The following is a 16849-nucleotide window of genomic DNA, read 5'->3' on the forward strand; positions in this document are numbered from 1 at the left end:
AAGTTAAGCTTTTATTAGATATTTGTTTTCAAGTTTTAATTTTCAGTTTGCCTGGTTTGTGTCAACGCAGGGTTTACTCTCGAATGCAGAGGAGTAGAAGTGCAAACAACCTCATTCCTCTTGATCCAGAAATCGAACGAACATTACATAGAGTGAGAAGAGAACACGTGGGAACACATGGGATTGTTGAATACAAATATCATTGAGCCATGGCTCATCCTTGGAGATTTTAATGCTATCCTTTCTTACGAGGATAAAGTAAATGGAATTCCTGTACACCAAGCTAAAACCATTAACTTTCAACGACGCATTAATGATATTGAATGTGGAAAGATTACTAGAAGGGAGTGGAAATACTCTTGGAGTAACAAAAGAGATGAGCCAGATAGAATATACAGTCATATAGATTAGATTTTTGGAAATGCAGACTGGTTTCAGAAGTTCAGTAGTTTGGAAACCATTTATCTTAATCCCGAATGCTCGGACTACTCATCCATCATCATAAATACGGAAGTTACTATACAAAACATGAGAAGGCCATTCAGGCTGTATCTTTCAAAGAAGCTATTCAAGAGGTATGATAAGAACCTGCAGCTCGTCATACTGTGATTGTAATCTGGAAGAAATTTAAAGCTTTAGAGATAAGAACCAGGAGGAGGCACGCAAAAGGAACACTCATCCTTGGAGAACAAAATTGATACACTAAAGCAAAAACTAAAGGCAATCCAAGATGAATTGGAAGCTGGTTTATTCAATAGTAAGCTGATTACTATGGAATACTTATGTATAGCTTGTAAGTGTGGATTTCTTTTTTATTCTCTAGTTGTAGATAAGTAAATGATTGATTTCCTAGATAAGGTATGCTATTTTCTTCAAATTTACCCTAGTTTTGATTCTGATTTCAGGAATCAAATTGTATCTCGTCTTGAATCCGTCGGTCAAAGTACCCAAAATTGCTTGACCAGATCCAGTACGGATCCCATACCCACACCCATACTAGTGTCGTCTCGACACGGATGCGGCACCTAAACTGCCGTGTCGGAGCAACTTAGACTCAAATAGAGAAATGGGATACAGTGCAGGAAATGGTATTGAGAGAAAAATCTAGAGCCACTTGGATATCTTATGGGAACTCCAAAACAAGTAGTTCTATGCCCATCTGAAAGCTAGACAAGCCAAAAATTGGATTTCACCTATTTATATTGAACAAGGAGAAAAGCTGAAAGATCCAAAAATGGTACAACAGGAGTTCCTGTCCTTTTTTAGAAATTGCTGGGATATTTAGCTTCTGACCTACCCTGCATTGCTGTTACTATTGCAAAAGATGGACCATGCCTATCAATTTAGCAACAACAAGACTATTGGTGCTTGTAATTTGACAAGAAATAGTTCAAGTACTTTAAGACTTTCCAGCTGAGAAAGCACCGAGCATAGATAGTTTTGAAGCAGAATTTTTTAAGGCATATTGGGGGTGATTGGTGAGGAAGTGATCGAAGCCATCCTGCAATTCATTGATAACAGGAAGCTACTAAAGGAGATTAACTGCACTACAGTTACCTTGGTTCCTAAAGTTCTAAATCCTACATATGTCAAAAGACTTCAGGCCTATTGCATGTTGTTCCATAATTTACAAGATCATCGCAAATATACTCATTGACAGATTGAAAACTATGGTAGATTTTATGGTAGAAACGTCACAGTCTACTTTCATTGAAGGAAGAAATATTCTTGACAATGTAATTGTTGCTCATGAACTAGTCAAATGTTACTCTCAAAAAGAGCTTTCTCCCAGATGTTTGATCAAAGTAGACATAAAAAAGCCTATGACTCAGTGGAATAATTCTTCTTGAGAATGGTTTTACTAGAATTTGGCTTACCCTACAGAATGGTGAACTTAATTATCACATATGTATTCGCGCTTAACTATTCATTATTGTTGAATGGAGGGCTAACTCCAAAATTCCATGTCAGAAAAGGGCTAAGGCAAGGATATTCTATGTATCCTTATCTTTTTGACTAGCTATGGAATACCTAAATAGATTATTGAAGCAATTGAGATATAATCCAAATTTCAACAACCGTCCTAGGTGTACAAGCAGGGAATTGGTACATATATATTTTATTGATGATATGTTGCTATATTGCAGAGCTGATATAATATCTATTCAGTTGATGTTAGGAGCTTTCTATCACTTTTCAGAGGTTTCCGGGCTAAGAGCTAATCTGGACAAGAGTTCTCTATATGCAGCTGGGACATCACATGCGTTCAGGAACCAACTCATACTCGAACTACACTTTGCACCTGGAACGATACCATTTAAATACCTATCTTCTAGGAAGTTTGTAGTACATCAATGCATGCCACCTGTGGACAGAATTGTGGCCAAGATCAGATGTTGGACCGGAAACTTTTTATCATTATAGTGGAAGAGTTTAACTAATAAAGAGTAATTTGTTTGAGACGCAAACCTATTGGACACAGGTCTTCTTGCTTCCAATGAAGATAAGAATTATGATGACAAATATATCTAGGAATTTCCTATGTACTGAAAGTAATAAATTCTCAAGGAAGGCACTAGTTGCTTGGGATAAGTCGTGTACGCTAAAATCTGCAAGAGAACTCAACATTCTTGATTTATTTAGGTGGAACAAAGTTGTTATATGTAAGCTTCTTTGGGCAATGACACAGAAGAAGGATAAACTGTGGATTCAATGGATCCATATTATCTATATAAACGAGAAGCACATGATGCAGATGACTACACCAAAGCAACCTTGCTAGTTGATCAGAAAGATATCTGATGCAAGGGCATAGTTGGTGGGTGCAGGAGAACCTATCTCGGTCCTTGATAAACTAACTGATAAGGGAAATTTTGTATTAAGAAAGCTTATAACTTCTTTATGTCTCTGTATCCCAGAGCTCCATGGAAGAGTTTGGTTTTGGCCGAAGGGTTAATATTCATACCTCAATTCATACTTTGGTTAGCTAAGCTGCTCATAAGAGGTTATCTACTATTGACGAATTAAGCAAGTGGGATGCGAAAGTATCACAAGGTTGTCCCCTCTGCTGTTTAAACCAAATAGAAAGCCTACTACATCCATTTTTCTCCTGTACCTACTCAAAATATATGCGGGAGTCTTTGTTAAAATGGATAGGTGAATGAAGACAACTAGGTTGCTGCAATAATAAGGTGATATGGATATCTAAGAAGGTGAATCATAGCAACACAAGAGCAGGCATCCTAGGGTTTTTCCTTGTAGAAACAATGTATCACGTCTAGGCAAAAAGAAATGCGCACAGCTTCAACAGGCAAAGAAGAAAAACTGGCAAAGAGTTGGGGAAATCATCCTACAGCTACATGTGATAGGACAAAAATTGTAAATAGAGAAAGGTACCAAGAGAACTTTAATAAATATCCTTTCTTAAAGAGATTTTCTTTCTTGTGAGATATGACTCTTGAGTCAAAAAGAGTCACCTTGTGCATATTGAGATACTTGATTAAATTTTTAAAAAAAAACAGTTTAACCAAAAAAATGACGAAATAATGGTTGCACGATTAGAGCTCTATATGTGGACTCATACTTTATTATTATTTGTTTACTCGTAATCAAATCCTAGTTTCATTTTGTTTTTGCTCTTTGAATGTCACTAGTTGAGTATGCAATCACGGAAAAGGTGTGCACATCCAAGATCTCATATGTCGTTTTTATTGGGGCCATGTCTATGTGATCTAGTCAAAGGCTCAACTGTCTAATCCTATTCTCTTTTGATTTTTGTTCCTATTTAGAGTTGGATTTAATTTTTATTCCTATTTGGAGTTGGTTTTGACTTTAAGAGAAACCACCACTCATAACTTTGGAGAATTATTCGATGCTCATTGGTATTAGCCTTGAAGGACTTTAGTACATAAGAGAAGTTTTTTAGAGAGCATCTATCAAGAGAGAAGAGAGATAAAAAAGGGGGGGGGGGGGGGGTTCTTTTTGCGGCAAATTTTATTCCGACCACCCAGCTTCAAATAACGTTTTTCGATTCGTTCACTGTTGGATTGGTCTGATATTTTGACTGAGTGTTCATAACATCTTACTCAGTAATTTGAATAATGAAGATCGAATTTGGAGGCCTGTAGCATCCGATTTCATACCCTGAATAGTAGCTCCATTTTTGGGTAATTTCTCTTTTTTCTTTAATTGGTTTGTTGTTGCTCTTGCTGCTATTGTTGCTCCGTGTTTGGCACTTATTGTGTAGATAATTTGAGAACTTTTGTAACCCTCTTATTGTTATAGTAAAGTTGTTGGATCTTTGTGATCCCGTGATTTTTACCTTCGATTTGAAGGGTTTTTCACATTAAAATTTGGTGTTCTTTATCTTCTCTATTTTTGCGTTTGCTTCTTTCTCGATATAATATTGGTATCAGAGCCTTAGTTATTTATCTGAGATATTTACGGGATAGAGGAGAATATGAGCAAGATTGTATGTTTAAATAGAAGCAATTATGATGTTTGAAAAATCTAGATGAAAGATTTATTGTTCGTGAAGAAGATACATCTACCTATTTTTGCAACTCATAAACCCGAGACTATATCTGATTAAGATTGAAATTTCAAGCACCAACAAGTTTGTGGATATACAAGACAATGGTTGAAGACAATGTTCATAACCATATTGTAAATGAGACATATGCGATATCATTGTGTGAAAAGGTAAAGACACTTTATGCTTCAAAATCAGGTTGTTCCTGCTAGAGAAATTGATGACCTTTAAATACAATGAGGGAAGTACTTCTTGATCATATGTATGATTTTTAGGGTGTCCTTGATCAGCTGTCCTAGATTCATGAAATCAAGACAAGAGAAAGAGCAAACTAAAGTACGATATCCGATATCATAGGAAAATCGATAGAGCTTCAATCAGACAACTCAGCAGATAGAAGATGTCTTTATTAACGGAAAAAGATCGAGTGATCAACTCTCAATCAACTAACTATCCAAAAATCTCTCCTGAAGATATGGCAAACACAAGGAAGGAAAGCGAGTTTGGCATGTGAATCCAGTCCACAACTATTGATTTGATTCAAAGGCATTCCTTGGGTAAAATCTCTTAGAAAATATCTTGCCTCAACCAATCGATATCTTTCAATCTCACTTGCAAACAATGAAGATATTGGTGAATTAAATAACTCAAGACCTGCTAAATGAAGAACTCAGAAAAGTGGAGAACACACAACTTCAATATACAAGCTTCTACATCTTTAGAAAACAGTCAAGAGGCTGTGTCAAGAACTTGTGAAACATTCGACTATACATCGTAGGTGATGAATGAAAGAAAATCACGGCTGTTGTAACATGTTATCTTTGAAGAACTAAGAGAACCCTTGTGACCCAAGGAAATTGGATGCAGGTACTACACTAGTACGCGAATCGGTCTAAAACTTCTTGCCTCAATTATTTCTTTTTGCATAAATATATGTTATTGTTATTTTGCTCTAACTCAGTATCTACAGGAAAAGGAGTCGACTAATATTAAAATTAGACAAATAAATCTTTTTGGCACAATTCACCCCTTCCCTCTTGTGTTTTATGGTTAATGTATTTGGACTTGAGTCATGACGGGGTCCCTATCATGACCCAAAACTCCTATCAGAGCCGTGACGATGACTAACACCCCCTAACACCGCTTGCTAGGAAAGCCATCAATCAATAAGCAAAAACAAACTTAAATAATGGTACGAAATAGTCTCAACATTGGAATAATCATTAATAATTAAAATAAATAGCAACAATAAAACTAAAACCCATCCCACGACCTGGTGTCACTGAGTACATGAGCACTACAGAATTTAAATACAAAGTCTGATCTCCAATACACTATTGCCTGAAAGATAGAACATTGATGACATAAACTAAGAGTAAACGGAGTTTAAGGCCTGCGAACGGAAACAACAACTACCTCAAAATCTCCAAAGTTGATAACAATGCCACCCACTAGCAATCACCCCTCGTAGCAGCACATGGATCTGCACATAAAGTGCAGAGTGTAGTATGAGTACAACCGACCATATGTACTCAATAAGTAACAAGTTTATCCTCAGGCTGAAAGCCGTGAAGAGTTTGGCAAGGTCCAATATTCATTTCCAATAGTCAATAACAATAAAAGTGGTATATTGATGGCAAAATGAAAAGTAGCTCAAGTAATATTAAATTTAACATTTTCAAAATAAGAAAGTAGATGCTTTTCAAGAATAATAGTTAAGGCATAAGTTCTTCCACAGAAATCACCTAAATATAGTTTTATCAATTTATCTGTGATTCCGAGTTCAACACATCAAATAGAGGCATCAAGTACCAATAATTATGAGGGAAAGAACACAACCTTATACCTGTATGACAAGTATATATGCCAGAATCAACGTGTATAGTGTCTGGTACAATTGCCCTTCAATCATCATAGACAGCAACACTCAGCACTATGCGGGTTCCTGAAACAAGTCTCTCACCAAGCACATATATAACCCGTATGGCTGCACTCACAGGTTATTACCTATCCCCGGAGGGGTAGATCCTTCCCAAGCGCTGATCGGATCTAAGTCAATGATCAATATCCCTTAGCCTAATATAGGGCCTAGTACACGGGCCACCTTACAGTCAATACCACTTAGCCCAGTGTAGGGCCTGGCGTACGCGTTACCTCACTATCAGCACCAAATCGGCTCTATGGCCCAAGATCAGTCATAAATCGCTCAATGTCCACATCTCATAGTACTCAGCTCAAACCGTGTCACACATATAAATGAATCAAAAAAAGTGAGATAACATATAAAGAATGTATAGAGATAGAGATATAATACGCAGATGTAACATCATGACTGAGAATATGACTACAATTAAGGCGAACAACTCAATATAGCAAGAATAACTCTATCACGTCTCAAACAGATAAACACATAGCATAGACATGATTTCTAACATGAATAATAGCTCATGTAGTCATACAAGTGAAGAAAACACAGGAATAACAGGGTATGATAGTAAAACAAGGCACATAATAGCCTAAGGTCTACCCTGATCATGAATAACCCTAGTGTACGCATATACGTCTGTCACCTAGCACGTGCGTCACCTACAACAAATCTCAAATATTATATCCAATGAGGAATTCATCCTCAAACTAAGTTTAGATAAGTTACTTACCTTAAACGAGCCAAGTCAATACTCAAAAAACTCATTCCCTCGCAATTTGACCTCCGAACGGCTCGAATCTTGATAAATAACATACCGCAGTGTCAAATGATGCTAAAGGAAACAATATCGGCGTATAAAGACTTGATCTTTAATCAAAAATACAAATTCAACCAAAATGTCAACCTGGGTTCGTACTCCCGAACCCGATAAAAGTCACAAATCCTGATCACTCATTCCAACACGAGTCCAAATATACAAGTTTCATTCAAATTCGACTCCGAATCGGGGTTCAAATATCAAATATTCATTATCCAAAACCTCTTACAAAAACCTTAATTTTCTCCTTCAGATTCCATCAACCAAAAGCCAAAATCAAGGATAAAATCACGAATAATAATCAAATCTGAGTTAAAAATATTTACCCAACCCAAAAGGGTGAAAATTGCCTCAAATATCGCTCTAATCCGAGCTTCCAATCTCAAAATATAGTAAAATGAAGCAAAACCTCGAATGTAATATGCTGCCAGGCGTTCTCACTTCTGCGGACTCCAGCTCGCATCTGTGAGCTTGCTTTTGCGACAAAAGGCTCGCTTCTGTGAGTCCCACTAAAAATCCCGACCTTCCGCACCTGCGCACGCAACTCGGATTTGCGGCTCCACAAGTGTAACCAAATACTGCAGAAGCGATCTCCCCATGTGCGACCACCCCCGTGCTGCACACTTCCAGCCCCAGGCCGCCCTTCATAAATGTGCACTTCTCCATCGCAGGTGCGACATCGCAACTGCAAACCATTCCTCCGTAGATGTGGTGCACCAGCACCAGACATGCCAACTAGCTCCAATATGATCTAGAATCCATCCAAAACACACCCGATTCCCTCGGAACCCCGTCCAATCATACCAACCTGTCCCAAAACATAACATGGACCTACACGAGGTCTCAAGTCACATAAATATTATCGAACCCACAAACGCACATCAATTCAAGCTTAATGAGCTAATCAACTTCCAACTTTCAAAACTCATGTCGAACCACGTCTAACCAACTCAAAATAACCCCAAATTTTGCACACAAGTTATAAATCACCACACAAACCTATTCCAAGGCTTGGAATGCCAAACGGGCCTCGATAACCACAGAGTCCACTATGAATAAAACTTATCAATTCATCAAACCTTCATATTTTCAACTTCCGCCAATTAGAGCCAAATCAATCTAGAAGCCTCCAAATCCAAATTCTGACATATGCCTAAGTCCAAAATCACCATACAAACATACTGAAACCATCAGAACACGAATCTGAGGTCATTTACTCAAAATCCAAACCTTCTTCAACTCTTATAACTTAGCTTCCAACCATGGAACTAAGTGTTTTAATTTAATCAAAAATCTTCCTAAAACCAAACCAACCATCCCCGCAAGTCACAAAACGACAAACAAGCATAGGGGAGGCATCAAGTAGGGAAATGGAGATCAAATATATAAAACAATTGGCAGGGTTGTCACATTCTTCCCTTTTAAAGCAAACGTTCGTCCTCGAACGGGTTCAGAATCATACTTGGGATATAATAAAGGTGGAGATATCTGCTCCGTATAACATGCTCGGTCTCCGAAGTTGCCTCGTCGACCTGCTGACCTCTCCACTAAACCTTCACTGATGCAATATTTTTTGACCTCTGTCACACCTCCTTTTTCCCGAAGGATAGGGAAATTTTCCAATTTAAAGTGACATTATCAAAATGGGATTATTTATTTATTCAGAGTCACCACTTGGAATAATTTATGGTGTCCCAAGTCACCAGTGTATTTTAAATCCCAAATCGAGGAAATTGACTCTATTTTTACAGTCCGCGAACACAGAAAACCGGATAAGGAATTCTGTTAACCCGGGAGAAGGTGTGAGGCACTCTCGAGTTTCGTAGTTTTAGCACGGTCACTCAACTATTAATAATTGGCCTTATTTTTAATTTATTACATGCTTAAAACTTATTATGCATTTTTAACTTTTAACCGCTTTTAATTATTTATGAAACTTATTTGAACAAGTTGCAATGTCACATACTCATTTGTTGTTCTACATATTGTGAATCGCGTCACGTGAAATGCACCCGCGACTTACAACATATTTATCATTATTATTTGAAGTTATGGTCAAGTCCCGTGAAACACGCACTCGAGTTGGGTTACCCATAGTCACGATGATTTATTTATTAATCGAGCCTGAAGCACACTACGATATTCAAAGTTGTTTAATTCTCTAAGGTTTGAGGTACATTTCAACATGAGTTTTGGAATTAGGCATGCGTAAGCTACAGTAGTGCTAAGACTCTAATTTAATTAATTTGAGGAGGTATGAGGATATAGCAACTCGAATCATAATCTATTGTTGCTAACAGATTTCAAAGTGTATTACCAGTTCTGCATTAGTTATTTCATTTCAATATTTTCCTTTTCAGTTATTCAAAATGTATGGGCTAAGTCCTTATTAACATGGTAATAAAGGTAATTGTAACCTTACTAATGAACAGTGCAAACAGAGAAATGGGAAACTTATTACAAAGTGAACATTTCAACTAAACAATCACATTAATTTGATCTTCTGTCACCTTGCATAGCAAAAGTCTTTTGTAATTTCACATCATGGGAACTAATCTATTACATGAAAGCAAAGCGAATCAGAATTTTATTGAAAACCAAAGGAATTAGATCACTTTTACACAACAGTGATTCAAATTTATAGAGGACTACCTGGTTGTATAGGAATCAACTTAGAAATGCCAAATGAAGGCTAGATAAGGAATGGTTAGAGTACATCAAAAATAAAAACAGCATATTCGGCAACCAGCAACAGTGATTTCGAAATTAAATCCTTCTCTTAGAACCCAGCGAGTGAGGAGTAAACAATCCCAAGCAAGAATACCTTTGAAATCCTAATTCTCCTCTTCTTTGTAGAGCTTTTGATTTTCATATCTCTTTTGAGAGTTTTTGAATTTTTTTTTTTTTTTGGAAAGTTTGTTTTCGGGATGATGACGATTGCTCCTCCGTCCCTTCAGATGTGTGTGTATATTCTTTTAGAAAAAAGGGTGTGGGTATGAGAGAGTGAATAAGAAAAAGAAAGAGTCGGCTAGTTGTTTTTTAGGGAGGGGGTCTCATCTAGCGTTCTAGTGAAGGGAAGAAGAAGGAGCCGCCATGGGTGTTCTATTGCTGAGAGCTTTTTAGAGGATGGGACGGCTGCTGCTCGTTTCTTCAAGAGGGGGGGGTCTGTTCCTTTTTTTTTAGGTTTTGGGGAATGTGGAGTGTTTTAATGAAGAGGTAGGTAGGTTGGGCCAGGCGGGTAGGTTGAGCCAGGCGGGTCGGGCAGGTGATGTTTTGGACCGGGTTGCTGGGCTGGGGCGAAATTGTGAGGTAAATGGGCTGCTGATAAGCTTTTGGCCCAGTTGAGATAAAGCTTTTAAACAAAACCTTTCTCTTTTCTTTTATTTCTTTTTCTTGATTTTATTTGATTTTAAATCCTAACCAAATTAATTAAAACCTAAATTAAGTCCTAAATCAAATCTAATTTGTGTTGAAATTATTTTTGACTTTTTAGGAGTAATTTCCTATGTGGGGCAAAAATTAGGTGTTCACAGCTGCCCTTCTTTGCTCGGAAATATGAAGAGTTTTCGGGCAAAGATAAAGTGAGCAATCCTGAACAATATTTGCCTGTTTGATACTCCATGGGAAGCATTTTAAAAAAGTTGACCGAACCTTGCTTCAGAGGTTACCTACATATCCTTGGCTATAAAGGAATCAGGTCAGTGTAGTTCTGAAAGCTTTGGTAGATGAGACTATCAGGAAGCTGTGATTTCACTGTTGTTGCTGCTGTTTACTGCTTGCTGAGCTCCTTATTACACCAAAGTCAAAATAAAAAAGACTAACTAAGACTATCAGCTATGAGTTACAAGATTCCTATTATGAGTCTTTTGAAGCTTGATCTTGATCTTGGCTAGTTCTTCACGCAGACTCTGATCCGAATCTTGATGCTTGCTAGCTGCAGGTGCTACTTCATTCTTCTTCAGCTTTTCGGGTCAAAACGGGACATGCAAAGCTTGTGACTTCGGTCATGTCTTGAGCAATCCACATCTTTTCTCTGCTTTTGCACTTTGAATTCACTTCTTTTCCTTTTTTTTTTATCTATTATGGATTGAGACTTCTTTTTGTTCATCTCGAACCCTGTGCCTCGAGGTATAACCTGCTCAGGCACTAAAACAAACAAACAAACAAACGAAATATTTTTGCCCCAGTTTTCACTAGGAAAGTTTTGTGAGTTATTTGTAACAAAACTCTATACTACTTCATTATTGAAAGCTATAAAAGTTCGGGAATGGTGTACCCGGAGAAAATAGAGACTAGGGAGTGGAGACCCTATGTCTAAAATGAAAGTAATCAGGGAGTGGAAACACTATCTTGGAAAAGCGACTAGGGAGTGGAGACCCTATGTCTAAAATATCATCAACTAGAGAGTGGAGACCCTATGTTGGAAAAGCGACTAGGGAGTGGAGACCCTATGACTAAAATATCATCAACTAGGGATTGGAGACCCTATGTTGGAAAAGCGACTAGAGAGTGGAGACCCTATGTCTAAAATAAAACCAACTAGGGAGTGGAGACCCTATGTTAGAAAAGTGACTAGGGAGTGGAGACCCTATATCTAAAATATCATCAACTAGGGAGTGGAGACCCTATGTTGGAAAAGAGACTAGAGAGTGGAGACCCTATGTCTAAAATAAAATGAACTAGGGAGTGGAGACCCTATGTTGGAAAAGCGACTAGGGAGTGGAGACCCAGGGAGTGGAGACCCTATACCTAAAATAAAGTCAACTAGGGAGTGGAGACCTTATGTTGGAAAAGTAGCTAGGGAGTGGAGACCCTATGTTGGAAAAGAGACTATGGAGTGGAGACCCTATGTCTAAAATAAAATCAACTAAGGAGTGGAGACCCTATGTTGTAAAAGCGACTAGGGAGTGGAGACCCTATGTCTAAAATAAACATCAACTAGGGAGTGGAGACCCTATGTTGTAAAAGAGACTAGGGAGTGGAGACCCTATGTCTAAAATAAAATGAACAAGGGAGTAGAGACCCTATATTGGAAAAGCGACTAGGGAGTGGAGACCCTATGTCTAAAATAAAATCAACTAGGGAGTGTAGACCCTATGTTGGAAAAGGGACTAGGGAGTGGAGACCCTATATCTAAAGTAAAATCAACTAGGGAGTGGAGACCCTATGTTGGAAAAGCGACTAGGGAGTAGAGACCCTATGTCTAAAATAAAATCAACTAGGGAGTGGAGATCCTATGTCTAAAATATCATCGACTAGGGAGTGGAGACTCTATGTTGGAAAATGCAGATAGGGATTGGAGACCCTATACTACCATAATTTAGAATTTTCTTTCTTTTTTTTCCTTTTATTAAGAAAATGAGTAAAGTGCGGGAAAGAATTTAGAGAAGACTTCTCTTTTTGGAGTTGTTGTTGCTGCAGAGCTATTTCAGTCTCCGCGTGATTTTCTTTTTGGTTGCACCTGCTTCTTGCAAGGTTGCTTTGGATTACACCTGTTTCCTGTAGTTCAAACAAAGAACAATTTGTCAGTTTGAAACGGTGGTTGGTTTTGCGGCCTTGAGTGCTTCAGTCACTTAATCTCGGCCTGTCTTCTTTGATGGTACTTTCAACTGCAACTGGTTGTTCCCTGAACACCGATATCATTTCAGGCCCCGGAGAACCCTTGGCTTTTCTAAAACTTTACCATGATGGTTGGTCGTGTGGGACTTAACCTTTTTCAGCTCCATTTTTCCTTTGTAGGCTTTTCACTTCTTTCCTCTAAATTTAACTTCAGAGCGTTGGGGAACCTTTGGCTTTTCAAACTTTGCCAAGATGGTTAGCCATATGGGACTTGACCGTTTAAACTTTATTTTGCCTTTGTGGGCATTTGACTTTGCTTTTCTTATTTTAAGAGAGTTTGACTTCGAGGCATCGACCATCATGGCCAGTCGGAGTCGACTTGATGCCTTTGTCGAGGCTGGGTGCCTTTTTGCATATTGCCTTGTATCAAACGAGAACCCTGTAAATCAAGTCTTGCCATCTCTTCTTTGCCTTAGTTTTGGAATAGAGTTAGACCGAAAGGGATTCAAAGAAAAATGAACAATGAAATGGACAATGAATTTAGACAAAAGGTATACCTTTCGGGGAAAAGACAAAAGGACTTATTTGGTACATGCGGACTTCAATGAACATGACATGCCTTTTGGACTGGATGTCTGATCTGTGTAAACCGTACGACTCTCAGAAATTCATCACAACTTTTTCCTTGAAACTGAGAGACCTTGCCTAGGATTGTGTCGGTGCCAGTGACTGTGAGGATCCTATTTTCGATCAGTGGCGCCCTTTGCAGGTTTTCATCAGCTGGCCTCTCTCATTTCTCTTCTCACCATCGCCTTATAGTGCTCTTTGCGAGTTTTCACTAATAAGACTCTCTCATTTTCAATTTCTCTGCTTACCGTCGCCTTACGGTGCCCGTGAGGGTTTTCACAAATAAGACTCTCTCATTTTATTTCTCTCATTTCATTGCATCGGATCCAAGTAACTGTATCCTCCCATTTTGAATCTCTTTACCGATTGATCGGAAGGATTTGAACAGGATTTGGGGGTAAAAAGCATTTGGATTGAATTACAACTTTGGAACCTTTTAGGCGAGACCATCATCGAACCATTATAACATCTGCCCCAGTTTCACTTTTTAGGGAATTTGGATTTTTGTTTTGGTGTGACTAAACCCCAGAGAGAGGTTGTCTACGTATCCTTTCGGAATCAAGTCAAACATAGTTCAAGGAACTTTTGTTTTTTATTTCCTTTGTTTTCTTTCTTTTCATTCATTTTTCATATCATTTCTTTTTTAAATAAGAACTTCCAGGTTCCAAAGAGGGTAATCAAAGAAAAAGGAGCCGACACAAAGGGTTTGCAAGGGTTGGTACTGTATGGGTAGCGAGAATGAAAGCCTTCGTCATCCCAATCAGAGATCATTAAAACTGCGTAAAAGGGTCAAATATAATACCTTTTGACCACATCTGCATTGACAGCCGTTTCGGGATCATTTCCTTCGATGTCTCCCAAATACAGCACTCCTTTCGGCAACAGTTTTCTTATAATGTACGGACCTTTCCAATTTGGATAAAATTTTCTTTTGCTTCCTCATGATGCGGGAGAATACATCTCAGAACGAGTTGCTCTACCTCGAATTACCTAGGCCGCACGTTCTTGTTGTAGGCACGGGCCATTCTTTGTTGGTACAACTGCCCGTGGCAAACTGCGGCCATCCGCTTTTCATCAATGATGGTTAATTGTTCCAACCGGGTCTTGACCCATTCATCATCCTCGATCTCGGCTTCAACAATGATTCAAAAAGAGGAAATTTCAACTGCTGCAGGTATTACGGCTTCAATACCGTAAACCAATAAATAAGGCATTGCCCCAACTGAGGTACGCACGGTGGTGCGGTATCCCAATAATGCAAAAGGCAGTTTTTCATGCCACTGTCTAGAACTTTGAATCATTTTCCGGAGGATCTTCTTGATGTTCTTGTTTGCAGCTTCAACTGCGCCATTAGCTTTGGGCCGACAAGGGGTAAAGTTACGATGCGTAATCTTAAATTGTTCGCATACCTCCCTCATCAAGTGGTTGTTCAGATTTACAGCATTGTCGGTAATGATAGTTTTAGGAATACCAAAATGATAAATAATGTTGGAATGCACGAAGTCCACCACCGCTTTCTTGGTAACGGCTTTGAAAGTGATTGCTTCAACCCACTTTGTGAAATAATCAATGGCAAACAAGATGAATTTGTGCCCATTTGAAGCTTTCAGCTCGATTGGCCCAATGACATCCATACCCCAAGCAACGAACGGTCAAGGTGTTAACATAGGATGCAACTCTGAAGGCAGTGCATGAATTAGGTCACCATGTATCTGACACTGATGGCACTTCCGGATGAAACGGAAGCAATCCTTTTCCATGGTCATCCAATAATAACCTGCCCGCAGGATTTTCTTTGCAAGAACATATCCGTTCATGTGAGGCCCACATACTCCCGAATGCACTTCGTTCATGATCTTTTCAGCCTCTCGGGCATCTACGCACCTCAAAAGATTCAGATCTGGAGTTCTTTTGTACAAGACTTCCCCGCTCAAAATGAAACCGCTGGCAAGCCTTCTGATAGTTCTCTTTTGATCTCCATTGGCCTGCTCGGGATATTCCTTTGTTGTCAAAAATCTTTTAATATCATGATACCATGGCCGACCATCTGGTTCTATTTCAATTGCATTACAATAACCATGCCTTTCTCGAATTTGGATTTCCAGCGGATCAATATGGACATTGCCCGGATACGGCAGCATTGAGGCCAAAGTAGCTAGTGCATCAGCTAACTCATTGTGGAATCGAGGAATATACCTGAACTCGACAGACTTGAACCGTTTGCTAAGATCTTCCACATATTGCATGTATGGGAAAAGCTTGATGTCTCGAGTTTCCCATTCACCTTGGGCTTGCCGAATGATCAAATCAGAATCTCCCATGATTAACAATTCTTTCACATCGAGATCGACTGCCATATTCATGCCTATAATGCAGGCTTCATATTCAGCGGTGTTGTTTGTACAGAAGAAACGAAGTCGGACTGTGGCCAGATAGTGCTGACCAGTGGGCGAAATTAAAATTGCCCCAATCCCGACACCCTTTGCATTTACAGCTCCATCAAAGAACATTTTCCAAGCATTGGAGTCCTCTGGAATTACTTCAACTGAATTTACTTCCTCGTCCAGAAAGTAAGTACTCAGGGGTTGGTATTCATCATCAACCGGGTTCTCAGCTAGATGATCCGCCAAGGCTTGAGCTTTCATCATCGTGCGGGTGACATAGACAATGTCGAATTCAATGAGCAGGATTTGCCATTTTGCTAACCTTCCCGTGGGCATTGGTTTCTGGAATATGAACTTCAGAGGATCCATTCTGGTTATGAGATATGTGGTGTAGACCAAAAGATAATGTCTGAGCTTTTGGGCGACCCAAGTTAGGGCACAGCAAGTTCTTTCTAACAGAGTGTATTTGGCTTCATAACTAGTGAACTTCTTGCTCAAGTAGTATATGGCTTGTTCTCTCTTCCCGGTCACATCATGTTGCCCCAAGACACAACCGAAGGTATTTTCCAAGACCATCAAGTACAAGAACAAAGGTCTTCCTGGCTCAGGTGGAACCAACACTGACGGATTTGACAGATATTCTTTGATTTTATCAAAAGCCTCTTGACATTCATCCATCTATTTGATCGCCGCATCTTTCTTCAACAACTTAAATATGGGTTCACACATGGTAGTAAGCTAAGCAATGAACCTGCTGATATAATTCAATCTTTCCAGTAGACTCATGACCTCTTTCTTGGTTCTCGGAGGTGGCAAATCCCGAATAGACTTTATCTTTGTTAGATCTAACTCGATACCCCTCCGGCTAACTATAAACCCCAGAAGTTTCCCAGATGGAACTCCGAATGCACATTTAGTTGGATTCAATTTCAAGTCATACCTACGTAGACGCTCAAAGAACTTCCTCAAATCTCGCACATGGTCTTCCTGCGTTCTGAACTTAA

At 38.9% G+C, this 16849-nt stretch overlaps 1 protein-coding gene across 1 annotated transcript; it reads right to left on the reverse strand.

The window, feature by feature from the left end:
- Positions 1 to 564: 564 nt before the first annotated feature.
- Positions 565 to 15818, reverse strand: LOC142166567 (uncharacterized). The gene is made up of 2 exons (XM_075225936.1): positions 15346 to 15818; positions 565 to 616 (listed from the first exon to the last, which is right to left on the reverse strand). The coding sequence occupies exons 1-2, from the start codon at positions 15816 to 15818 to the stop codon at positions 565 to 567; spliced, it is 525 nt and encodes a 174-aa protein (XP_075082037.1).
- Between the last annotated feature and the right edge of the window lie 1031 nt (positions 15819 to 16849).

This window comes from Nicotiana tabacum, chromosome 2 (assembly GCF_000715075.1).
Source record: "Nicotiana tabacum cultivar K326 chromosome 2, ASM71507v2, whole genome shotgun sequence".
NCBI lineage: Eukaryota > Viridiplantae > Streptophyta > Magnoliopsida > Solanales > Solanaceae > Nicotiana > Nicotiana tabacum.